At 38.2% G+C, this 26,259-nt stretch overlaps 1 protein-coding gene across 5 annotated transcripts in view; it reads right to left on the reverse strand.

The window, feature by feature from the left end:
• The window catches only part of Stxbp4 (syntaxin binding protein 4), a 159,283-nt gene that overhangs the window by 115,556 nt on the left and 17,468 nt on the right, over window positions 1-26,259 (reverse strand). For 3 of the 5 annotated variants that reach the window (XM_040749472.1, XM_005075817.4, XM_040749470.1), the window contains exons 2-9: window positions 23,280-23,361; window positions 22,742-22,859; window positions 20,621-20,753; window positions 12,760-12,866; window positions 12,402-12,621; window positions 11,437-11,515; window positions 5,745-5,842; window positions 959-1,055 (exon numbers count right to left, since the gene is read on the reverse strand). In XM_040749472.1, coding sequence (XP_040605406.1) covers window positions 959-1,055; window positions 5,745-5,842; window positions 11,437-11,515; window positions 12,402-12,621; window positions 12,760-12,866; window positions 20,621-20,753; window positions 22,742-22,788 — 781 coding nt within the window. In that variant the 5' untranslated portion in view covers window positions 22,789-22,859; window positions 23,280-23,361. Of the gene's footprint in view, window positions 1-958; window positions 1,056-5,744; window positions 5,843-11,436; window positions 11,516-12,401; window positions 12,622-12,759; window positions 12,867-20,620; window positions 20,754-22,729; window positions 22,860-23,279; window positions 23,362-26,259 lie in introns of all 5 variants that reach the window. The other 2 variants (XM_040749471.1, XM_040749474.1) reach the window with 2 other exon arrangements.

The following is a 26,259-nucleotide window of genomic DNA, read 5'->3' on the forward strand; positions in this document are numbered from 1 at the left end:
TCTCTCTCTCTCTCTCTCTCTCTCTCTCTCTCTCGTCTACGCGCACGCCCACGCGTGCGTGCGCGCGCACACACACACACACACACACACACACACACACACACACACAACTTATAAGGGCAGAAGACGGGTGCAGAGAGAGCAGTGTGTGTTGTATGAGGGGATTGTTGTTGTAGTAAAATGTATATTTCTGTTTCCTGTTACTATTGTTGGGGGGGGGTGATTTTCAAGAAGAGATCGGACCCCAAATATCTGTTTTTCCTCATTTCAAATATAAAAAGTAAGTTTATCTCAATAGACATGTTTTAAAATGATATAATGTAGCATTTATTGTGTGTACTATAGAATAAATGCTAGCAAGTAATCATTAAATTCAAGTAGTAGAACAGACAAACAGGAAACTGTTTTTGGAACAAAACTTAGTGATAGCTTTCAAAATTGTGAGGGTTATCCTATTAAAAAAAAGACAAGAAATTGCTACATTTGAAAGTATAAATGCAGATTTATAAAAGCTGCAACAAATATAGATTTGTAATAACAGATACTGAGAAACCATCAATATGCCAAGAGTAGAAATCTTGGTGCATTATGCCATCTCTAAGAATAATTACTCAGTGCGACAAAAGCTTCCTATTCCACTAGCTGAAAAAAGGAAGTAACTAGAAGTGAAATTAAAATTTATATATTTTGTACTAATTTCTTTTGTTACTATTAAAGCGATTTTTATGTTGTAAATAAAACATGAAAAAAGAATGTGATCTGATGGGTCCTGATAAAGTTCTCTCTTTTGCTGATCCAGTCAGGTCAGTATCTATGGCTGTTTTTAAAGTGCCTGTTAAGAAATGTGCAGTGCGCTTTCATTCTCCCTCTGAGGAACAAGTTCTCTTAATGAAAGTGGGTCACAATAACTTTCACCAACTGTCTGTGATAACACAACATGATGCACTTAAGACATCACCTCCAAAAGACACTGTCCCCTTTGAGTCGGCCTGGACTTGCTGTCTCAGGGCTTCATGTTGTTCCTTTGTTGGCTGAATACCGAGGTAATTGAGAGCCTAGAAGGAAATGGACTTATGTGAAGCAATTTTCAAACCTCCAAAGAGTAAAACATTTCACTAGAACGACATTTTACAATGCAGTGGAAAACCAAATCATCAGGTAGAATTAGAGCCCATGGGAAGTCTGTTGATCATAGGTTAACTACCTATAAATGATTACCTTCCCGAGTCTGCCACACCCCAACCCCACGGCAAATATCTTGGCTAATGCCATATTTACAAACATGGCTACAGAAGCAGAAATAAAATTATTTTCTAGTCTGTGTGATTTTGCAGAAGAAAAATAACAGAAAACTTTTTTACTGAAGTCAAATTTATAGCTAACACTCAAACAAACAAACCCGAAAAGCATTTGGTTGCTATTTTGAGACTAGAAATGAAGTTGATAGAATTGTGCTAAATGAAAAATAGTCTTAATTTTGGCTGGCTTTGGGCTACAAGTAACACTAAAGAAATTAGAAAGTTTTCCATAACACCCATTTCTCTATCAGGCTCTTTCTTCCCTTTGGGTCAAGTAACTTCTGTCTTTAAAATGAAAAAAAAATGTAGAAACTCCCACTTGTACTTTACTGTCCTTTCCACAATCTTTAGTCTTAGACAGAACTAATCATAATTTCCAGGTAAAAGATATTTGCAGCCCACTTTGCCCTTTGATGAGGTTCTGAGGCTAGCCAGTGGAGAAGTGCTGGAGAGGTATCTTATCAAAAGTAGAGGAAGCAGTTTTCCCCTTTGCCTTAAGGAAAAGGGAGAAAGGAGAGAAGTGATCAAGCACCTTGACTCACAAGGACCCTCAACATGATGATGGAACAGGCAGTCTGTCTGAAAGGCTGGAATGTTGGTCTCTAACACAAACTTTTCTTTCTTCCTTCCTTCCTTCCTTCCTTCCTTCCTTCCTTCCTTCCTTTCTTTCTTTCTTTCTTTTTTTCGGTTTTTCAAGACAGGGTTTCTCTGTATTGTTTTGGAGGCTCTCCTGGAACTCGCTCTGTAGACCAGGATGGCCTCGAACTCACAGAGATCCGCCTGTCTCTGCCTCCCAGGTGCTGGGATTAAAGGCGTGCGCCACCAACACCTGGCTTCAAACTTTTCTTTATTTTCTTTTGTGTTATGTGTAGCCCCAAACCAGCCAAAACTAAAACATTAAGTTTCCAATGGAAACCACTGCCATTTGGGATTCTCTAGTTATATATAACCCAAACTAATTTTACTGCACAAGAACTGACTAGGTGCCCTATCATTGGATTCTAGCAAGAGTACACACAATGTCAGTCATGTTAAAGCTAAAGAAACCACATTAAAATTAAACAATATCCTTGAGAGATCACTGTCTAATTTGGAATATGTTCAAATAGTCACCAGTTCTTTAACCAAGCACTTATTTGGTGTTTACTATTTGTCTGGCATGCAACTGTGCAATGATATCGACAAATAGCGTGCAGTCTCTAGCTTCAAAGAGCATATTGTCTTTAGAGTGAGAATAATATACAAATGACTTAGTAAGTACAGTGTTTTATTTGATGCAAACATATAGAGGACACAGCATCACTAAAAGCATTTGTTGATTATATAGGCGCACAATTTGTCTGGGCACAGTGGAAGGAAACAGGAAGTAGGAAACGGGAAGTAGGCTGAGTATCAGGAAAGATTCTTAAAGTGCTTTTAAGGTTGGTCTAGAACCATCCATCTACCCTATCAAAACCAGAAAAGTATTGTTTATATAACATTCAAGAAAGATTTTTAGTTTTTGTGGATGTGTATTCCTTTCATCTTGAGAAATTACAAATATTTTTTGAAAAGAATACAAAGAACACCTAAGTACTTGACTATCTTAAAATACTCGATGATATTTGCTTAAAATCTACAGATATTTTCAAGAAATAAGACTACAGATAGGGTTGAAAGCTTACTCTATCAATCTTCACAATGAATGTTATCCTAAGGTCACTACATTCTTCTTGCCAATTCTTTAGTATTACTTTGCATGTAAGCACATGTCTCCTAAATAATGTCCACTTTAATTTGTGCATTTATAATTTTATACAAATAGTGTAACCTAAAAGAATAACTACAAATTTTTAATCTTAACAATTTCACAGTTGCTCAGTATTGCTTACATATATAGTTCATTTTTATTATAAAACACTATACACGTCCTCTTTTATAAATGCATGCACGTTTTTCCACTGTAAAGGGGAATTTTTCTACTGTAAAGGGGAGGCGCTGAGCCACAGGCAGTGTCAACTTTACTACTGCTCTATTGTTCTTCAGCTATGTGTACTCCTTTACACACACCAGCCACATATAAACAATCCTAGCTCCCTACATTCATAACAGACTGTCGTTCTCACATCTTCATTTTGTCACAATATCAGAAATATGCTGTTAACTTGAATTCCTCTAGTTACAAGGAAATGAGACATATTTTGCATGTTTGTTAGCAAAAATTGACTCCTAAGCTGTTAGAAATCCTATTTAAATTTTAGGACATAGAGTTTTGGGATGCATGTTTTAGTCCTGGTTGGGGAGCTGGATTTGGTCTTCACTACTGACAGCCAGCACAGCTATTGCCGAATGTCCTCTGAGGAAGAAAATTATACTCCTGATGTTGAGAACCAGTGCTTCAGGTTAATCACTACTGGCAATTTATATGATTTTCCAGATTTTTCCCTCTGAACGTGGTGCCTGTGTATAAGCTTATAGTCATTCCATATTTTACAAATAGCTTTACTCTATATAATGTTTAAAAGTTATCTCTATACAAAAATGTATCACAGCTTACCATGTTGTATGTTTTTCATCTGCTGTATGCTTTTTGCAATTGTTCTAACAGTACACTGTTAACTGAACCAGCTTTTTGAAGTTCTCCCTTTTATAACTAGTAAGTGATATCATCTCCCCATTGTCTAGTTATCCTTCTACAACACTGGCCAAAACTAACCATAAATGTACATATTTCCTGGCTTATTTGGGTTTTCATTCTGAAGATGTCTAGGAGAAGTAAAACCCGTAGTGTTCTCTTGTTAAACTGTCTTTCGTTAGGGTGCCTGGAAATTAGTAACAGGTGAGAAGAGACACATGTCCTCTTCTATATGGCAAAAGAATGTTGACTTAAGCAGGTGAGTATTACATGTGAAGAAATATTCAATCTCATTGATAAAACAGAACATAAAGAGATGATAAGGCAGTACAACATGACATTTAGTGCTACAAAAATGTAAAATACAGTAGTATTTGCCCAAGCAATCATAGTCAGAAAATTCTTGGAAAAGAGATACATTTGATCATCACTTAAATTATAGGAAGATTTAAATTGGTGATGAGAAGGGTTCTACTTGGAACTAAGCAAAGGTAGAGAGATGAGAATGAATAATTATGTTTATTCTAATTATAATGTGTTTATTCTGTGCAATTTCATATTCTTCTACAAACATGAAAGTCACAGGATGACAGGGTGTCCAGTTCCAGCACTGTATCCAGATGTGGTACAGTTTTCTTCTCAGTTCCTCAGAAACGTCATCAATTCTGAAGTGATTTTCACCTTTAATTTTTCTGTTTTAATTACCTTCTGTTTCTTGTACATGATGCTCTCAGTGCTTTATTCTTCCTAAGATTATTTGCTAATACTTAGCATATTGCCATCATCTCTTTCAATTTCATGTGAACCCGACTACTTTTCACTGCACTTACTGCTACCATCTATGAAGGCTACTAAACTTTGTCAGAATTTTGATTATAGTTAGTAAGACATATTTTTTGTTTGGGGGTGGGTGGGTACGTATATATGGGCACACATCTCTGCACGGACACCGGAAGACAATATTGGTTGTTATTCCTCAGTTACTTTCCACCTTGTTTTTTTGAGACAGGGTATCTCATTGGCTTGGAGCTTGCCAAATACACTAAGCTGGTATTTTAGTGGGGGGTCCTATTTCTATGGTAAACATCATGACCAAAAGCATCTCTGGGAAGACAGAATTTATTTCAACTTACAATTCTCAGGTCAAACACTATCATGGAGGAGAGTCAGGGCAAGAACTCTAGGCAGGAACTTGGAAGCGGAACTGAAGCAGAGACCAAGGAGCAGTTCTTACTGGCTTGCTCAGCCTGCTTTCTTATAGAACCCAGGACCAACTGCTGAGGGTTGGCAGTACCCACAGTAGGCTGGACCCTCTCACATCAACCATGAATCAAGAAAATGCTCTAAAAACTTGCCTACTAGACAACCTGAGGAAGGCATTTGTGTTTTGTTTGTTTTCAAGTGAGAATCTTCCTTCCCAGATGACTTCAGCTATGTCAAGTCGCCATAAAAGCCAACCAATACAATTAATTGGCCAGTGGACTCCAGAGACCTGCCTATCTGTGCTTTCCCATGAGACTAGCTTTTTAAAATGTGAGTTCTGGGGCCTGAACTCAGATGTTTACATGGCAAGCACTTTAACCAATAAGCTATCACCCTAGCCAAAGAGAAAGGAACTTATATGCATGTCAGTTTAGTGGTCAAAGGTTTTATTTGTATTTTACTCTAGTGAACTACTATGAACTTCCAAATTTAAATGCTATTAAATAATTGAAACACAAACTGTCACTCACTTAATTAGATGAGCTGCTTCAAGAAACATTCTCCTCTCCAAGAACGAGGCAGCTCTTTCCTGCTGCCTTGTGAAGAAAATATAATTTTAAGGGATTTACCATTTCCAGTTTCTCTGTCTTCAGGCGAACAGAAGGATTTAGGGAAATCTTCTTTCCTTGTGGTCCAGAATCATCATCAGTCCAGGCAGGAGCAATATCTAGGAGACAACAGGGTGCACATTAATTGGAGATCTAATTGGAATAGAACTTTTCATTTGACAAGCTGTGTTCTGGGCTCCTGCTGTTCAAAATAATTCTGGTTAAACAGTTGGCAGGTCTTACTTTTGTTTTTATGAATTTTTCCCCCTGTAAGTCTAAGATGCATCATATAAATCAGCTTTACTTGAGCGCTAAGAAATATAATATACAGCATAGTAAATTATGCATTATGGACTTTATGGAAATGTTAGCCTAAAAGATGGGCACCTAATCATTATGGTGCTCACCACAAAGCCCTAGTAACTGTAGTGTAAAAGCCTCCATGTTCAAGCAGGTGAAATAATATTAGAGTCAGAAAGACCATGCTATTTCCTTGGCTAGAAAAGACAGCACCACTACAAGAACTGTGGAAGTAGTCTAGAAAAACTCAGTGCAACTTCTAACATTTATGCGCAGAAGGATGATGTGGGCATGCAACTTTCTGAGCTAAAATCCCTTCCCCTTCCATTTTACACAAGGACTATGTTTCTAGCAGGAAAAGTGGACCTTTAAGAGTTAGGAAATACTCTCCTCATCCATTTTCCTGTATGTTTTCAATGTAGCTTAATTATGCAGATATGCTTCTTTCTGTTTGCAGGAATGGGAAATTAGGTGCCACCAGAGGCCAGCCCTTAAGAAACGATTTAATATGCCACCGTTTGAAAGACAAATTTCAACAATTTATGTCAATCCTTCCTATCTAAGTTGTCACTGTTCTAAATACACTCTTAAATGGTATTTTACTAGTTCTACATAGAAACAAGAGGAAGAGAAAAACTTTTTGAAATGTCACATCTTTATGCAGTGTTTAATTTTTTTAATTTCTCAGAGCATCTGTCTCTAAGTACAGAATGATTTGCATTCTCTTTCTTAAGAACATAAGAAGCACATATGAAAATAAAGAGTCTTCCTCTAAACCTTTAACACATCCTCAACATTCTATGCAAAATCTTTAATATAGCTTATAGGTGTTAAGAGTATATATATAAAAAAATTGTCACTGACTTTTAGCTCCAAATGGAATTAAACCTCTAGAAGGGTTGATTTTAGTGTGACAAAATTTTACAGTTCTGGTAACAGCAAGAAAGACTCTTGTTATTATGACATCTAATTGTTGGCCATGAGGTTAAAAAATATTAAATCCCTATTTTTAAGAGAAACTCGGTAGCAAGCTTACAGTGTGGCAGAAAAGATTGGCATGGGCTGAAATGGAATGGAAGAGCACAGAGAGGTAAGGAAACTCTATTTCTCAACTTTAAGGCTGCATCTTGAGACCTGTTTTTCAGTTGGTGCCTGACCTACAATTACAGGTCACTAACATCAGGTAAACTAAAGCTAACCCGTCGGTTTCAGACCAAGACTAGCTGGCCTTGAATGAGAGTCAGTTCAAGTTTAAGTGTGTGAAAGTGTCACTGAGTAGATGAAAGGAATGGGCAGAGGAGAGAGAAGGGGACACACACGACAGCCCCATATACCAAGGGACACAAGTTTACTGTTTTCCTACAGCTAAGCATAAAAATCTGATATGGCAAAAGGTGGAAATAACAAGTTAGCTCTGTTCTTCCTCTAGGCAGATAGTGAATGAATTAGACTTGAGTTCATTAATCTTCATCATAACCACAATGACATAGGTGTTATTCTCACTCCCAAACCAGGGCCTGACAAGGTAAAGAAATTGGCCCAGGCTGCACGTCCAGACCATGACAACACTACAATTTTCATCTCTAGTGACCCCACAAACCAGTATTGCTCTGAGTCCATGTTTTTTCATCATCAAATTTTCATCAAAGTAGAAAGACTCAAAGTGGTATTTGACAAGGACTATAAAGGCGAAAATCAATCAGGTCATGGAGGTAACTACAAAAACTGAAAAAGAGATGTTGTTTGAAGAGGAAAGAAGAGACGATATAAAACTATCTCAACCCTTGGTTTAATAGCAAGCAAGCACTGTGCCTTGGCAAAAGCTTGGTTTCTTCAGCCTACCTTCCTCTACATACAGACTTCCAGGTTAATTCTTAAAGAGGCACGTGCACAACGCCAGCTAGTGTTGACAATTCAGAGTTGTTTAAACCATAAAGTCCCTCACATATCTCAATTGCCAATAACTCTTCCCCCCTTTCTCTCTGTTTTTTCCTTCCCTCCCTCCCTCCCTCTCTTTCTGACTCTGCCTCAAGCCTCAACCTCCCATTTGTTCCTCTCTGTGGATCCTCTATTTCTGTTCTTTTTAGGATGAGAAGAAAGGAAATGCTTTGTAAGAGTATGATGAACACTGTAAAATTAATTTTTTATGTTACACAAAGCCTTAGAAGATACATTTTCCCCATCATTCGAGCTTTGAAAGACTGAGTGCAAAGGAATTAAGTCTTGTCACACTGCTAACCTAATAACAGTTTCTTTTTCCCCTAGAAATAGCTTCAGTTTATTTGCAGTTCACTCGTAAACTTGCATATCATTGAACTTACTGCCATAATAAACAATTCTGAATTCTCAGACTAATAGATATAATGGACAGATAATCTTAAATTATATTCATGTATAATACTGATCTTAAATATTCTAACTAATTTTATACTTGTAAATATCTCTGAGATGGAAAGAGAGAAGAGCCATCTTCTGTTTATTTTTGTTGAGGTTAATTATCAAAACTTGCTTACATTTTTAAAATAAGTACTGCAATGGTTGGAATGTGGAATATCCCTGTGGGCTCATAGGTTGAGTACTTGGTCCTTAGCTGTTGTTATTACTTAGGGATGTTACTGAGTTAGGGACGTTTATGTATGGGGACCTAGCTTGTAGAGGGGAGTCTGGCAGGCTGTGCACATCTTTGATGGTTTATACTCACTTCTGACTTCAGCCTTCTCTGCAGCCTGACAGGGTAAACGTGTGGGAAGCTTTGCCACATGCTCCCACAGCCACACGGCCTTAGCCACGCCTTTCCCACCATAATGCACTGACTGTTCCCTCTGAAACTGTGAGCCCAAATAATCTTGATTTCTTTGTCAGGTATTTGGTCCACTAATGAGAAAGTGAACAGATGTGAATACCCACTGACTAAAGGAGTCTAGAAGGTGATACTTAAGGATCTAATATGGGAAATCTATGTTGATGTACTTACACCAGAGAAACCATAACATGTACAAGCTACCTGGAGACAATTTTGAGGATTTCCCCTCCCTGTTCTGTGTCAAACACCATCTAGTAAATCTCGCCTACATTTATGTAGAAATAAAAATGAGGATCTGAGTTAATGCTATTCGTATTCTAGAAAAATATTCTGTGTTAATATTTTAATTTTATAAATATTTCTGAATAGCTACTTTCCTATTCCAAAATCAAGCATATTTTCTTATAGTCATTGGTACAAATATCACTTTACTTACCATTGCAAGATCTGTGCTCTCATTAGACCTGATTCTTAGGGTCTCTTGCACTCACTTATCTGAGCTCTGTGCTCTTGCTCTTGGCATCTCTTTAAACAAGGATGGCCTTCTACCTGCTTCCTTCACAACTTAGATGATGTTTGAATTTTGAGGAGGTGAAGTTTCTTGTTTTTTACATATTACAATGGGTCTTTTGCTGTATCCCAGTTTTGGAGGTTGAAGGAAGGACATAAAATTGGCTCACCTGTAAGAAGTCCTCACTTCTGCTCTAAAACCATGCTCTGGCTCTAGAAAGTCATCTGAACTACATGCTAGCTTACATTTCTGCAATATGATTAATGATTAAAAATACCACTGAGCAACTGTCTCAGGGTCATGGGAGCTAAGGATTCGGACCTCCCATGCTGCTCCTGTGTTTTCCTGTACAACATGCATATCATTGTTTATTTCCATCGATTATACCCTGGAGCTTCTCGTTCACTCTCTACTTAGTCTACTCTGTACATGTCTTTACTTTATTTGTGTACAGTATAAAATCCATATGCATGTGCAAATCTCTGAAGAAATACATACATTCTTGAATGATTTCTGATCTGAGCAATGAGGATGTTAACCTAATCATTTATTTTACAGAAATATTAAGTAACTCACAGAACGATCCTAGATCTCTCTGGAATTCCTGCTGTGCTGTGTTCATTACTAACTAGGTAGCATTTAGCAAATGTACACTAAATAAATGGCTAAAGGGACTAATTAGTTTGGTTACTTTAAAATCTGGAAATTTACTACACATATTTTGCATAATTAATGCTTTAGAATATAATCAAGGCACAAAGGACCCTGACTTTGAACATGGAGCAACTCTGATTGACCCCGAATCCTGGATCATCCGTTTCATTCATCTATCTTCTTTCCATGTGAATTCTCAATTTAAAATACAAACAGTCTATCAAGAGACTGGATGTTAATTACGTGAAAGGAATACTAATTAATAGTATTTCCAAGAATCACTAAACCTCAGTAATTAAAAGGTATATAATTTTGGCTAAAGATTACTAACCCATCAGAAAATACTTCCCCCAATCAGAGGAAATATATGATGGAGTATAAATTCCCATGAGGTCTATCTGATGGGGGCTGTTTCCTTCTTTCCTTTTGTCTTTCCTTCCTTCCTTCCTTCCTTCCTTCCTTCCTTCCTTCCTTCCTTCTTTCCTTCCTTTCTTTCCTTGTGCTGGGGACTGAATACGGACATTTATGCCTGGTAAGCATATACTCTTCTACTAAAGTATACTATTTGTCTATGTCCTAGCAGCTACTTAACCTAGACTAGTTCTCACTATTTTGTAATTCTTACCAAAAATAATGACATTAAAAATTAATATATGTGGGCTTCACTTTGAATTATAATTCAGCACTATGTAGTTAGCCTTTTAGTTATATTAAATATAGTTTCTAAATTGTCTTCTCTAACTTTTAGAGATAATTTTAGTGGAGGAATTATTTTTTCTTGATATTTGAGACAATAAGAACTTTATGGTTTGATTAAAAAATCATTTTCTATTTTATTTAAAAACAAATCACCAAGCCATTTTAGGGTACTTCAAATCAAAACAATATGAAAGTCAGTATGGCTGTACTTTCCAATTTACATTCATAAAATATCTTCCAAGACAAAAAGCAAGCAAACAAACACTTTTCTTCCATTCTATGCCCTCTGTACTTACTGTGTTTTCAAAGGTGCAGTGGAGTGTCTCATGAGCACTCGAGTAAAGGGGCAACAAATTGCATGTTGGCTGTAGAAGCCTTTCGTTACTTGATTATAATTTAACCATTACAGCTTCACATACATTTATTATAACACACTGCTTAAAACAAATTGCATGTTGGCTGTAGAAGCCTTTCGTTACTTGATTATAATTTAACCATTACAGCTTCACATACATTTATTATAACACACTGCTTAAAATTTCAACTCCATGTTCAAATAAATTCCCAGAAAAAGTCAAAATTTAACAGAAAGCAGCAAACAATATATTCATTTTGCTCGTTTATACACTGAAGGAAAAAAAAGCCATAACATCCTTCTTTAAAGTCTATTGAAAGTCATATTATGAATTCATTATTAAGAAAGACTAATTGAAGAAAAAAATATTAGGAACTAAATATGAATATACCTGAATTAGATGTATCTGTTGGGCTGTTTTCCAAAGAAGTAATTGGAGTATGTTCTGTTTTACTGTATCTAGGTTTTGTCTGTGAAAGAAAATGAGGGAGATGATGTGTCATTTTCCAAAGTAGGTCAAAGACCAAACTAGATATGCTCATGTTAACATAAATAGAATGTTTAAAGAGATCAAAGCAATATTTCAAAAAGTATGAAGCTCCAATATTTGGTATATTCATCTTCAAAGAAAGCATTTCAGAGTTGAAAGTAATAACGGTTTCGGCTCTAACAGAACAGAAGGCCATGTCCCTTGCCTTTTAGAAGATATCATCTAAGAGCTGACAGGAAACAGTCTCTCTGGTCACCATACACCTTGAATGGACCTTGCCCTTAAGGAACTTATCCTGTTGACTAACAGTCTACCTGTTTCTTGTTTTATTTCACTCCTACCACAAATTTAAAGAATCTAGAGTCCACTCTAGAATTGTGATTTAATAGCATAACATAGCAGATTGAAAGAAATTACATTAACTTGGATGTATAAATTCCCTACTTTTTAGAAATTAAATAAGTAAGGTGAACTATTTCACACACATGCGAGGGTGAAGGGAACACTCTATAGATTGGATGGTCAGGATTTGCCTTAGGACATAAGGAAGAAATAAAGAACTACACACACACACACACACACACACACACACACACACACACACACAGAGTTCATATCTTCCATGAGGTAGGAATAATGTCTAGTTGTATATTGATGTTTTCTAATTAAGTTTTTAAAGAAAAGATACATTGGCTTGAAAATTTGCATTGTACATCATAAAAATATAAAAAGGAAAAAAGTCGTTCAAGGAAATACTAACTAATAAGTATTATTAGTGAAACTACAATTCTATATTGACTTAACCAACATTAGAGCAAAACATAAGGGATTTATGAACTGAATATTTAACTGGAGTTTAATATTACCTGAGCTGCTTTAAAAGAAGGTAAAACAGAGTCCTGAGTCTTGGGCGTGGATGAAGTCTTCGGAACTAGTGTTTCAGGGGGAGGGGGAAAAGGGTTAAATGCTGAGGTTTGAGGCTCACAGTCTTCTGAAGCTTGTAATGGGGATGGACAGCAAATATTTCCTGGATGGCCACTGTAAGACTTTTGTCTGATAAATGCTATCTCCCAAGGACATTCTGACCTATGATGAAAATAAATGATTTTGTGAATATGCAACAAATGCAATCAAGTAAATTCAAAGACAGTGTTTCTAGCAGAGTAAAAACCTTTAGCTATATATGTTAAATGACTCATCCTATCATATGGATGGAATTATTACCTCAACTTGGCTCTGGTGATTATGTTTTTTGCTTCTTCAAATGATACACCAATCATAGATTCCTTGTTTACTGAGACAAGTTGATCTCCTGGCTTCAAACGCCCATCCTAAAAAGAAAAGTCAAAGAGAAAATTATAAAAAAGAATAAGGTAGTTTTAATAAAATTAACATAATAAAAGTAATTAGGTTTTTTTTTTTTGGGCAAGCCAAGCACTCACTTCACATTGAATATTTCAGGATAGCAGATGCATCCACCCTAGTGAATGAATATTCTTCTATCTTTCCTTGGGTTAATGGAATATGAAGATACATGCACACGCAGAATGTACCTACACACACATACATGTAATGCACATACACATACATATATACATATATATACATGCACACAATACAAACATGCAAATATATTCACATACACATACATGTAATGCACACACATACATTCACACACAAACATGTATATAGATTCACACACATATATGCACACAATACTAACATTAATGTACATTCACACACACATACATGTACACAATACAAACACACATGCATATTCACACATACATACAATGTGTACACACAAGCACAAATATGCACACTGATTTTTTTAATGAGGTTAAGGAACCTAGTTATATTGGTCCTATCCAAATCTCAGTTAATAATCAACTATCTTCCTTACTAGACTTGCTGGCCCTTCTTTGGCCAGATCTACTAGGCTGTGCATACAGCTTCATAGTCATGCCATGCTGATTTAACTGGCTGTCTTTGTTAAGCTCTGGCCCTGTACATAACCATCCCAAGTGCATAAGACCCAGCATTATCAATTACAAGATTGCTGGGCCAGGATCTCAGTCACTTTTGTTTGTCTGCCCCCCTTAATTTAACTGAGAAGGAAAGTTCTGTTCTTTTACAGACTCTAAGGTAGCTCTCTTTTCTCATTAGTATAAACACAGAAAATATTTTCTCCAGCACTACGGAAAAAACAAAGGATCAAATTCTGAGTATCCTCCAAAGCCTTGTGTGCTGGAAGCTTGGTTCCCACTTGGCATTACTGGAAACAGTGGAGACTTCAGGAGGTGGGGCGAGTAGGAGGCACTGGAAGAACTGAGGACAATCCCAAAAGGAGGACTACGGGACCCTGGCTCCTTCTCTTTGGTTTCTTGGACACTAGACGAGCATTTTCATGCTGTCACATCCTGCCGAATATGTTGCCTTATGCCAAAAGCAACGGGCCAATCAATCAAGGACTAAAACATATAAGAGTGTGAATCCAAACGGACCATCAGTTGACCAACTGAGGGGTCTAGTGTAGTCACAGAAGGCTGACTAACACACAAGGTTTAAAAGTTTAGTTTTGACTTTGATAGTTTTGAGACAATCTCTACAAATTCAAGATACTTGACGTAAAATCTAACAGGAGCCAGTGGAGTGCTCGGCCACAAATGGGACACCTGTACTCCCCCTCCTGTACATCTCAGGGACAATGCTGAAGTTGAGGCAGAAATATTCTAAGAGGTCAGAGAGAAACTGGAGTGAAGCAGGGTCTACCGAACATGAGACCACTGCCATTATGAACTCACAGCTGTTGTGGCTCTCTGCACAAGCCTTATACTAAAATGATCAAGCGGGTCAACATGCCAGCATGAGCCCACCTGAGAGGGAACGGGATGGAAGCTGGCATTCAGACAGATGGGAATTTGAATGTGAGCTCTGCAATTAGTAGCAGAGGACAATGAGGAAAAGGGATGCGAGAGCACATCCTCTCACCAGGAACCAGGAACCAAACTCCAGCCAGCTGGCGCTAAGGCCTGTATTAATGCCTGTTACAGAGAATCACTGCCAGGATACAGACCAAAGGCTACAAAAGTCCAGATGGGCAAAAGGCCTTGGACTGACCTGCAGTCTCCCTCACTCTCCGCTCAAGCCACACAGTTCCCATGACCTGTGTGTGTCACAGGAATATTTTGCAGTGTTTTAAGAGGAGGAGAGAAGGCCTCTGGCCACAGGTTTCTAGTGTGTATACTAATTTTTACTTTTGAACATGTATTTGCAGCAGTGAGTGTTTTTCTTTGCCTCTTAGAATAAGATATTAGCTGATCATACAAATTTCTGAATCTGTTTAAAAGTCAGAGCATGCGAGTGAAAACAAAGCCAGGTTTGTGAGTCTGACATCCTAAGCGGGTGAATTCTGCCCCAGATGGATTAATATACAATATATGTGCAGACATGACTCGAGGAATTGCCGAGGCCTCTTCCAGTCACAGGTTACAGAGCAGCTGCAACATATGTTTGGCTAAACACCAGGCAAGTCTAAATGTTGAACTTCAGTTTGAACACTCTTTCATTTGACAGTAATGTACCTGTCAAAATAATAAAGTGATCCTGGGCATATAAGTTGTGTTGTAAACTACCATCACTGTTCATTTCAATTAGGATTATATCATAAAGTTTTCAAATAACATCTTATGGCATTATCAGAAACCATCTATTGAGGCCAGTTCTGATGGAACTAATTACTCAGTAAGGAAATGTTGCTTCTGTGAGTCTTTGAATTCCTTTCCCAAGCTACAAACTAGATGTAGCCTTCTTTTAACTCTAGTTACTACCGTACACATAAGAAAGTTGCGTAATGTCTGAGACTCCATTTTCCTAGCAAAAAAAGTTGGTGTAAGTATCAATAATATGAACTTAGTGTAAAAATCAAAGAATGCATGCAAAACTTGATGCAGGTGGTAAGTAAGGTAAGCTGAGTCAGTCTCACATTTACTGTTACATCTTCTGGAGAAGCTCAGTTATACTGCTCTTGAGATAGAGCCCACAGCTAGGAAAATGTGAAAATCCTCAACTTTCCAAGCCTGCTGGAAAATTAACTACAACTATCTTTCTCTAGCTTCACCACACACCTTCTATCTTAGCATAAAAATTCCTCATCCTGTTTTCAGAGAATGTTCCTCACACCAGCTGTCATCTTTACACTTCAGTGACTTTACGCATGGCCACTTTTCTCAAGAATGCTACCTACCATCCACTCCCATTTCTCTAAAGGACAAACCCTCTCACGTCACAGGCGGGCCCAAACACTGTCTTGCCTGAACAAAACCCACATTCACTTACCTGTGTCTTAGCACTTACTTCATACTGTCCTTACTTACATTTACTTTCACACTTTTGCAAATTAGATCACATTAATATTGAGATAGCTACCTCTCAGACGAGTCACACTATTCCTTTGGTTGGCCCCATCATGCTACCGTGTTTGGTTCCCTAGCACAGTGCAAAGGAATCTAGTAAGTCAACAATACGTTAAGGAGGCCCAGGAACTACCTTGAGGAAGTTAAGGCGGTTATGAGACAATGGGAACAATAACGGTAAAGGGGAGAGTTGTGCTGCAAAGTGAACCGTGTGATCCTTTGCTGCTTCCTCAGTGTTCACAATGGGACTGGTTTCCATCTTCCCGAAGCCTTACTGTCCTGTGCATCCAAATGCTTCGATTATAGTTCAGCAATGTGCTTAGCATAGCTTCCTCCGGAACTGAAATACTGCCTTCCATGCTTTGTGAGCCATGACTAGCTGTGGACACCTATGTCAATGGGACCTTTGTCTTTACTTACAAGCTTGACAAAAATTCTTCAGTTTATCCAGTCTCACAATCACTGCAAGAGATCCTATTTCTTTATATAGTGAGGAAGAATACTGCCAAGTACACCATGGCATGGTTTGTGAGGGGCATTCCAATTTCAGAGCTAGGAGAGGAATGCACCTTTATAGGCAAACAGGTATAGTGCATAGCCACATACATGTATATTATACAGAGCTTATATATATATTTTAAACACTTAGGATCAGCTAAATGAAATATGAAATGTTACTTCATATTTGCAGAAGCTTTCCTCTTTATGTTATTATAAATGAAAGAAAACATTGGAAAACTTCAAAAAATTACCCATCATCTGACACAATGAGCTAAGAAGGAGATATATCTTGGTCAGGAGTGAAGTTGACAGCAGTGGAATGGTAAACAGACAGGTGACAGAATGATTATGGCAACATCCATTCATTAATTTCTAAGTGATTACCACTAAGGAAATAACTGTAAAGGAATCAGATGGAATCCTTGCCTTTAGGAGGAATAGTGACTAGTGGTTCAGCCTAGTTAAAATAATCAGAGACACTGGTGTTCCATTACAAACTGAGCTAGGTGACATGACAGGAAACATGGGAACAAGACCTAGCCACGGACACAGGAACAATAAAACCTGTCCTTATCTGCCGTTGCACTGGAGGACAGGAAATAAGTCCTCTGCCAAGTGTTCTTTAAACTGACACCTGGAATAGTAGAACGGGAAGGAGGTGCTGTTCCCAGCTTAACGGAACAATATACTTACACGGAGATAAGGAAGGTTAGCCTCTCAGAAACAGGGAATGCAGAAGGCAGAAGGGGATCCACCAGAGGCCTGTAGGTTACTAATAGTAGTTAAGGTAGCTCGGTGGGAGAGGAAACAGGCATGGTGCACTAAGAACAGGCAAAGCTGATGTGTGCCAGTGAAAAGCAATGACAGGCTAAAGCCTGAGAGCTCAGAGAGATGACTCAAACACTGTGTGCTGTGCAAGCAGAAGCCTAGTATAGACCCCAACACCCACATAAAAAAATCAAGCAATTCCAGTGCTGGGAAGGAAGAGAGAGGCGGAAGCTCAGAGCCAACTTGCCAGCCAGTCTAGCTTAATTAACCAGCTCTGGCATCACTAAGAGACCCTGTCTCAAACATTAAGGTAGAGAGTGATAAAGACATTAGCATTGACTTCTGACCCCATTTTCATGTACACATACATATACCTTTACCAACATACACATACACTTGTACACACATACCACAAACATGCACACAGACACTCTCCCCACACACACAGAGAGACAAAGACAGAGAGAGAGAGACAGAGAGACAGACACACACACATACACACACAGAGAGAGACAGACAGAGAGAGACAGAGAGAATGACTAATGGGCTCAAGAGACAGTAAAAAGGTCAACAGTATGTACTAAAATAAATTGGAATATGGCTGTTATGATATGGGAAGAAGGAAATGATTGGGAAAGAGCTTTGAAAAGTGATTGTGAAGAGGCTATTATTTGGGAAGAAATGAGAAGACAGTATGAGGTAAATATCATAGATTGTGCCATTGTGCCTCAGAAATACTAATTATGAGATACCTCTAGGAGAGCTAAGTGGAGATTTTCATCAGGAAATTAGAAAGTTGAGTATGAAGATGGAAGGAGTGCTGAGGTCAACAGGTTTAGGAATAGTCTCTGAGGACTCTAGACTGCCCGGGACTAGCTAAGTGGGCTGAAGGGGCTTTCAGATCCTCTTATCTCCTTATTCAGAAACCGGTGTGTTTGTTCTCAGGGTGCAGGCTGCCTATAGTTCTTAGAGCTATCCAAATTCTACATCAGAAGATCTGATGCCCTCTTTTGGTATCTATAGGTACTGCACACATATGACAAACTGAAAAGCAGAAAACAGGTACATGTACGTATGCCTTGCCCCCAATCAGTTTTTTAAAAATTGTAGCCAACTTGAAGCACACATGAAACTGAAATTCAGAGAATAATTAACAATGATCAATCTGGCCTTCTAGTAAGGAGAAGTTTGCAGCCTATATTTCTATGAATATGTACTTGTACACCATGTGCAAATTCTGTACAGATTAAAGCTGTATTCTATGTTAGTTCTGGTGGGTCAAATCTGTAATAGCAACTACTCAGGAAGCTTAGAGAAGGGTTCTACTTGGATTCTAGAGTGAGTTCAAGGCCAGCCTGGGCAACTTAGTGAGAACATGTCTCAAAAATAAAAGACTGCCAAGAGTGATAGGATGCTTTCTTAAAACAGAATCAGGGTCACTAGAAGCACAGTATCAAAAAAATTATTTTTACAGTGAAAGTGCATCTCTTTTATATTTGCCTATGGCTTTCTGGCTTAAGGAAATATTTAAAAAAAATAAATATAAGGACCAGAGAATTACTTATTCTTCTACACTTTTTTTTCTAATTGGTTTTCTTCTTTTGCACATATCCTGAACATTAATAACTTCATGCTGCACTCTAGTGGTAAATGAAGAAAACGGTCCATTAGAAAGTTTTGTCTTTCAGCACACTTCAACCAATAAGAACAGACATATATCATGAACATAATATCTTAATCTGCTGTGGCTTAACAGTTAAAAAGTCATTTAAAATTACTGTCTTCAATTTACTACTCTAATTTAAAATATTTATGGATTAGGGAATAATTATTACTTGTTTTAAAAGCAAATTTGTATTATTTATCAGGCACCTTTAATATGATGGCCTTTAAAATGAACATTTGAGGGGCTGAGTTCAGGGGATTGGTATGAGTTGGAGGGCTGTGCAGTGAGGTCCAGGTCAGCCAGGTCTAAAAGAAAGTCTCTGTCTCTAACAGGTAAGCAAGCAAACAACTTAAACTACACTAAGTGCCTCCCGTCTCCTATTCTCCCCACTCACATCTCTAAGCTTCAAAACTGAAGTGAGAGTGAATCTCTTTATTCTTACCAAAAAATTATCGGGGGGAGGGGGCTTGAGTTTGTTTAACTTTAACATTAAACTGTGTTATTTGGCTAAGGATTTAATTTGGATAGCTAAAATGTTTATCATTATAATACCTTAAACTGGTAATAACTTACAACTTAGAAATATATTGGAAAGACACTCAGTGTTTCTATTATTGTGATCAAACACCATGCCCAAAAGCAACCCGGGAAGGAAAGGAAAGAATTTATTTCACTTACACTCCCAGATAACAGCCCGTCACTGAGGAAAGTCAGGGTAGGAACTCAAGCAGAGAAGGAACCTGGAGGCAGAAACTGATGCAGAAGCCATGGAGGAGTACTTTTAACCTGGCTGGCTCCTTATGGCTTGCTCAGCCTGCGTTCCTATGGCACCCAGAACCACTAGGCCAAGGGTGTCCCCACCCGTGACGGGCTGGACCTTCATGTATCAATCACTAATCAAGAAAATACCCTAGCTTTCCTACACCCTGAGCTATGGGGGGCAATTTCTCAACGGACTTTTTCTCCTCTCAGATTACTCTAGTTGTTTGTGTCAGGTTGACTTAAAACGAGCCAGCACAGATGCCTTGTGAAATAAACAAACCTGAAACAGATCAATCTTTACATGGTTTTGGCGAAAGTGATGTTTTTCCTTCCTGAGGAAGTAAATACGATTGAAAAGACCAACTGTTTGCTCTGTGAGTGTCTGCAGTGGGAGAAGGGCAAACTGTAAGTATTTAACAAAAGCCCAAAAGAATAAACTTGGAAGATCCTTTATAAGATATATACATTGACATAAATAAAACCTCAAAGAGGTGACAATGGCAGCAGCATAGCAGGTTTGTTAATTAAGTTGCTGCAGTTTTGCTTAAAATTTGGCCCTGAGTTTCTTAGCCACCAGAAAAAGAAATGGGTGTTCTATCACATACTTTGTATACCAAGGATGAGATTAAGGAAACAGGTTAGACACTGTCTGCTCTTAATTCTAATCTAGTTTCTCCCTCCAATGCTAACTCTAGTCGCTTGTGGACAAAAATAAAAGATCAACTAGTTAGTCAATGAGAATTAGTGCAACAGCATGTCACTAAGCAATGTATAACTTTTAGTTAGAGTCTGACATATTATTTACATACTTGGAGAATTTATTTATATGCTAGGGAAAAGCCCTTGAATGATAATGGTCCCCCTTGTATATTTCATTGAGAACAATCAACTCATATAAAAACAATTTACTGAAGGAAAAAAACAAATCTTAGCACTGGTGGTTTTTTGTCATTATTGTTTATTTTATGTTTACCTTGTAACAGTCGCCTCCAGGAATGACTTCCTGAATATATACCAACGGTCCTTCATTTCTGTTAATTCCGCCTAGGATCTTTAAACCTAGGCCTGTTTCCTTAGTAACTGTAATCACTCGGAAGGCAGGATCCCTAGGATAAAATACATTAGCACTCACAGGTTAGGCAAGACATTTGTAAACAGAGGTTTCTGTCAGCTATCTGGTAGATCAAATTTTCAGATCTATATAACCCAAAATAGTTTATGTCTACTAGCAAGAACATTTAAGAGGATCATAGAAAAGAAGTCAAATGAATTTTTATCAGTATTTTAAATCATTATTACATAAACCATAAACAATTAGTGAGAGCAACATGCCAATTTTTTAGGAGTATAAGAAAAGCAGTTTTTAAATGTTACTTAAGTGAATTCATGGATTTATTTAAAAGGGCCTGAAATTTGCTTTTTTAGCTGTTCATAAGATTGGCCTAAAATCAATGTTTTACTATATTAGGTAAACAACTTCATGGTTATAGGTTCTTACAGCAAAACACATTTGCTTCCATGTGAATCTCAAAAATAAATTATCCTTTTAATTTAGGAAGAGAGCTTTATTGCTACAAAGCACTTGCTTCAGCTGTAATTTCTGCTACACATGAGAAATGCCACCAAAAGAGAAGTGTCAGAAGAATTCTCCCAAAGGTATGTCACCAACTTGTATTTCTGAATATGTTGGTCAAACAAAACTTAAGCAAAGTTAGAAACAAAGGTGGGCTTCAGACTTCCACATTACTAAGTGAGACCTGTGTTAAGAAGTATAAATATAAAAATGCTAATATAGTTAATATTTATAGAACCCTTTGTTTTAGTTGTTTTCACACACACATACACACCCTTTCATTTTAAACTATTTTGGAGAACGGAATGTATAAATACATACATATATGCATACATACATATCTTTATATATTTCTGTATATCTACATATGTATACATTTGCTTATGTGAAAAGGAGAACCAAAAAGAAGTAAGAATAATAATGATTACCTATAGGAAGACTGAGGGCACAGGACAGGACAAGGATTAGAGAAGACCTTCCTTCCTTGACCCTTGTAAGATATGTTATATGTTTACAAAATATTTACTAGTTTCTTTGGTTGATGTCCACATGCTACTCGGAAAGGGGTCTTTCCAAAAGTCATCATTATCTTTACTACTTGAATTTGGCCTTGTCTATTGGATTACTTTGATATCCACAGGATACAAGCAAAATCAAATGTGAGGAAGACAGAAATTTGTAAAACACTTAATGCAGCCTGCTAGGGAATATTCTGCCACTACTTGACAAGGCCCAAGTTAGCTTCCTGAAGGATGCGAGATCAGACAAAAGGAAATGAATTCAGTCACCCAGCCTTTGACCTGAGGTGTCAGACACTATTATACCATCAATTACCCACCAAAATTTCTCAGCCACCCCATAGAACTATAAGGAAATAAGGAGTGCTTGCTGCTTTAAAACATTTGGGGATGGTTAGTCAGCAAAAGCTAAACTTAGATACAATTTCAAAAGAACCAAACCAGATTTTAAAATAAAAAAAAATCCAAAGAACAAAAACCCCATAATCTGTACAAGGAATTTAAAAGAGAATACAGGGTTTACTCTGTGTATTGATTTACATTTTACTATGGTTTGTAGCTGTCCCCACAGGCCTGTGTTAAAAAGCTTCGGGTGCTATTGAGAAGTTACTGGTGGTACCCTCAAGAGGCAAGGTCGAATTCTAGGGCACTAGAATACTTGGAGAACTGCCCTGAAAGCAACACTGCAAACTGTCTCTTGGCCACTATGCAGTGAAGAGACCAGCCGGTACAGGATGGTGCTATGTCTCCACAGGCTCAGAGAAGAGAAGGGAACACACACCAAAACCTGAGCCAAGAGTCTTTCAAGTTTCAAAGTTGATTATCTCAGGTGTTACTATCACTGGGACGGAAGGCTCACTAGTACTCACCAAAGCCCCAGTAATAATTTGACATGTTACTTTACTCATTGCTCAGTATTGCTTCCCTAGGCCACAGAGCTACAAAACAAAACAAAACCTAACAGTGTACACATTACCAAACATTAAATTACATTTAAAATTACTTTTCAAGTAGGCTGGGTGATCCTGCAGCAGATGTATATATATTCATCCTTTGCCTTGGATTTCACAGCTGTGTAAATGAAGAACTTGAAGAGCCTAAATATTCTTCTTTTCTTCAGACTGGAATAACAGAAAATAAGTTTTCAAGTCATAGGCCATTCGAATGCAATTCCAATGCCACAAAAAGACATTATATATACTTGGCAATAGACAACATATGCCAGTGTATTTCTACTGATGTATTTCTCATGGGCTATGTATGACCTTGTGGCCATTGATGATAACATCTGGAGCATCAAGGCAGCTCTCGATACAGACAGATGGATATCCCTCCATCACTGTGAATACAGGAAACCCATGCTCTGTAGAACAGGTGAAGACTACAGTGATGTTTTTGGCAGTGATTACACCTTCTCTGGGCAATAAGCTCAAAAATGCACAAGACTGGAAAGCGTCTCCTGTGAGCACAAGGCTATGGAGCTCACAGTCAGAAAAACAATTATATAATATAGCTGAAGAAAACAGAAATTCCTATCTCACCAATTCCCCTGAGGGTCTCCTTGCAGATTCTATATGACCCCAGCTCATATTACTCCACTTCATGTGTTTCTTTAACACTTTCCTATGAAAAAGAAAAAAGGCATGGCTTTAACATCTTATATAACTCTGCAGTGAATAATACAGAGTCGCTTAATTAAAACACACTACATTCAAGCAGAGATTCACTACCTGCAAGTGAGAAATGCAAGCAGAGCTGAGGAACGTCCCTTTAACATGAGGAATGCAAACTACATGCAATCCTTTAACTCTCCCTCAAGTGTACTCCTGGGAGGGAGGGAAGATACATTCTACGCTCCAAGTGTCATTTCTAACCAAATTGCAGGTTTTGCTTCATTTTTTTAAAATTGTGACATGGCATAATTAATTGAAAACAGCCAATATTTAAAGTTGAAAACCCTATCTGGATCATCCTGTACAATCCTCCTAACTAAAGAACTGAGCGAAGAGGTTCAGAGGCATTGTGCTTTTCCACATTGATGCACAATGCTTACTTCCTCAGCTAGAACTTGGGCTTTGGAGTCTACAGAAGGAATCTTGGCATTCATTACCGCTGGCTCCAACAGATGTTTCCAGGCTTCACTAAGTCTCAGCTTCATTGACACAACAGGCCCCTTGATAGCAGTAATGTGTCCATCAGTGTGCACACACATAGTAGAAACTTACCAAACGTTTCCTTTATCTTATGTTTGCTGCAAATCAACTACAGAGTCAGAGAACTAGAACCAAGGGTTTATCCTACCTCTCTCCCAACCACTGTATACAAGAGAAATAAAAGCATCTCTATATGAACTCAAGGGACCCTGGACAAAGAACCAACAATCAATCTGTAGGAAGCTTAGCAAGGAGTTATACTCCCTGGGTCTTACCAACATAGCTGGACTTCCCAGCTCCTACAGCAGCAAGCGGGACAGTGGAGACACCCAGGTCATGAGTGGCCAGAGAAATGATGCCACCAAGCCACTGCACTGCTATCAGCAAAACACCGGTGGCAAGGAAGTCACTCAGTACTACCCTTCAGGGAAGGAGAGGTGATGGCTTGAAGGAAGAGCTTTGATCGACACTGACTCAGAGTCTGGAGCCACTGCAGCCAGGAGACTTCCATTCTAAGAGTGTCTGCACGGGCTTTTCAGATTGCTGTAATGATGTAGCACAGCAGTCTCAGGCCTCAAGAGAGGACATTCGGATAGAAAATAGGAGCAGCCACTGTTTATTGATACCATGTGCCACAGATTATATGAAATTCAGATGCATTTATTTTATTTTATGTCACAGAAAATGTAACAGACGTTAAGTTAAAGAATCAAGTTAAAAAAAAACAAAACAAATTTCCAAAACAAAACAAACAAACAAAAAAAAGAATCAAGTTCAAACTACAATATTGCCATGAGCTAGTGACATGTCCTCAGAAGTCATTTAGCCTTTTGGCATCACCTCATACTAATGTAGGAATAGGAACACCTAGCCCAAAGGGTGATATGGAAAAAGGGAAGAAAGGAAAGAAGGAAGAAGGAAGGAAGGGAAAAAGGAAGGAAGGAAAAAAGAAAATCCTAGCAGCTTCCTACTGGTTACTAAAGTGATGAAGATCTCTATCTAGTGGTGGTCTGTCCTCACAGGACATAGGTCCCCAAGCCCTCCCTGGAACACATCCAAATGTAAGCATCCATTAATGCTAGTCTCTATATTGGATTTCATGTAATGCCAAAATTGGCATTTAAAAAGCAATTCTATTTCAAGGTATTAAAATTTAAGTGCCCAAATTATTTCACTCACTTAAACATGCTGAGCAGTGCACTACCTAGTTACAGATGAACAAGGAGCAGAAACTAGCCTCAGAGACAGTCAAACAAACACCGGAAGGTGTAAGTGTGCTGACAGTGGTGCACACTAGGGGGCTGAGAAGTGTGCAGCCGTCACGAAACATCAATAGAGCCCGGCACCACTGTAGATGTCCTCCTCTGGGAGCCGCACAAGGCAAGCAATGTTAATCTGATTTTACACAAGTTATAGAGAAACTATATCATTTATCCATTATCACAAGTCAGATGCGAAGTGTAACTTATTTCTTCTAGCATTAAAACCCAAGTCTTTTCTATTCTAGCATGCTATGAAATAAACTTATGTAGACAAGTTCATTCTAAATCTGTCCAAACTTGATATATGGAGCCTCTAACTGGAGATCAATATCAGGTGTCTTTCCTTGTCTGCTCTCTCCTGTATTTGTTTGTTTGTTTGTTTTTGAGGCAGCATGTCTCGGTGAATCTGAAACTGACCAATTCAGCTAGGCTAGCTTGCAAATGAGTTTGGGGCTGTGACAAGCTTTTAACACGGATTCTGGGGATCCAATCTCAGGTCTTCTGGCTTGCATGGTAGGCATTTTACTGACTAAGCTATCACCCCAGCTAAGTCCAAGATTCTTTAATATTTATTTATTTATTTATTTTGGTTTTATGAGACAGGGTTTCTCTGTATTATTTTGGAGGCTGTCGGTCCAGCCTAGCCTCGAACTCACAGAGATCCGCCTGCCTCTGCCTCCCGAGTGCTGGGATTAAAGGCGTCTGCCACCACCGCCCGGCTTAATATTTAGTTTTTATGTATGCCCCCTTCTCCTATGTTTGTTTCTTACCTTCTTTTTCATTTATGCATGTGTCGTGTAAGTGTGTTTGTGTAATATGTGCACATGAGTGTGCATGCAAGTGCCTGGGGAGATTACAGCAGGTGTCCTCCTTAATCATTCTCCATCTTATGCTTTGAGGCAGGGTCTCCCACTGAACCTGGAGATCACTGATCTGCAGAGAGATTGGCCTTTCCTGCTCCTCTGCATGGGGATGGCCAAAGGATGCCATCACACCAGACATTGTAGGTAGGCACTGGGGCTGACCAACTGCGCCATCATTCCAGCTCTGTGCCCCTCTCTTTCATACAGGCTGGCAAGCCTTTTCATCAATCAAGGTTCTAGTAA

Source organism: Mesocricetus auratus, unplaced genomic scaffold (assembly GCF_017639785.1).
Source record: "Mesocricetus auratus isolate SY011 unplaced genomic scaffold, BCM_Maur_2.0 Super-Scaffold_100007, whole genome shotgun sequence".
NCBI classification, from domain to species: Eukaryota; Metazoa; Chordata; class Mammalia; order Rodentia; family Cricetidae; genus Mesocricetus; species Mesocricetus auratus.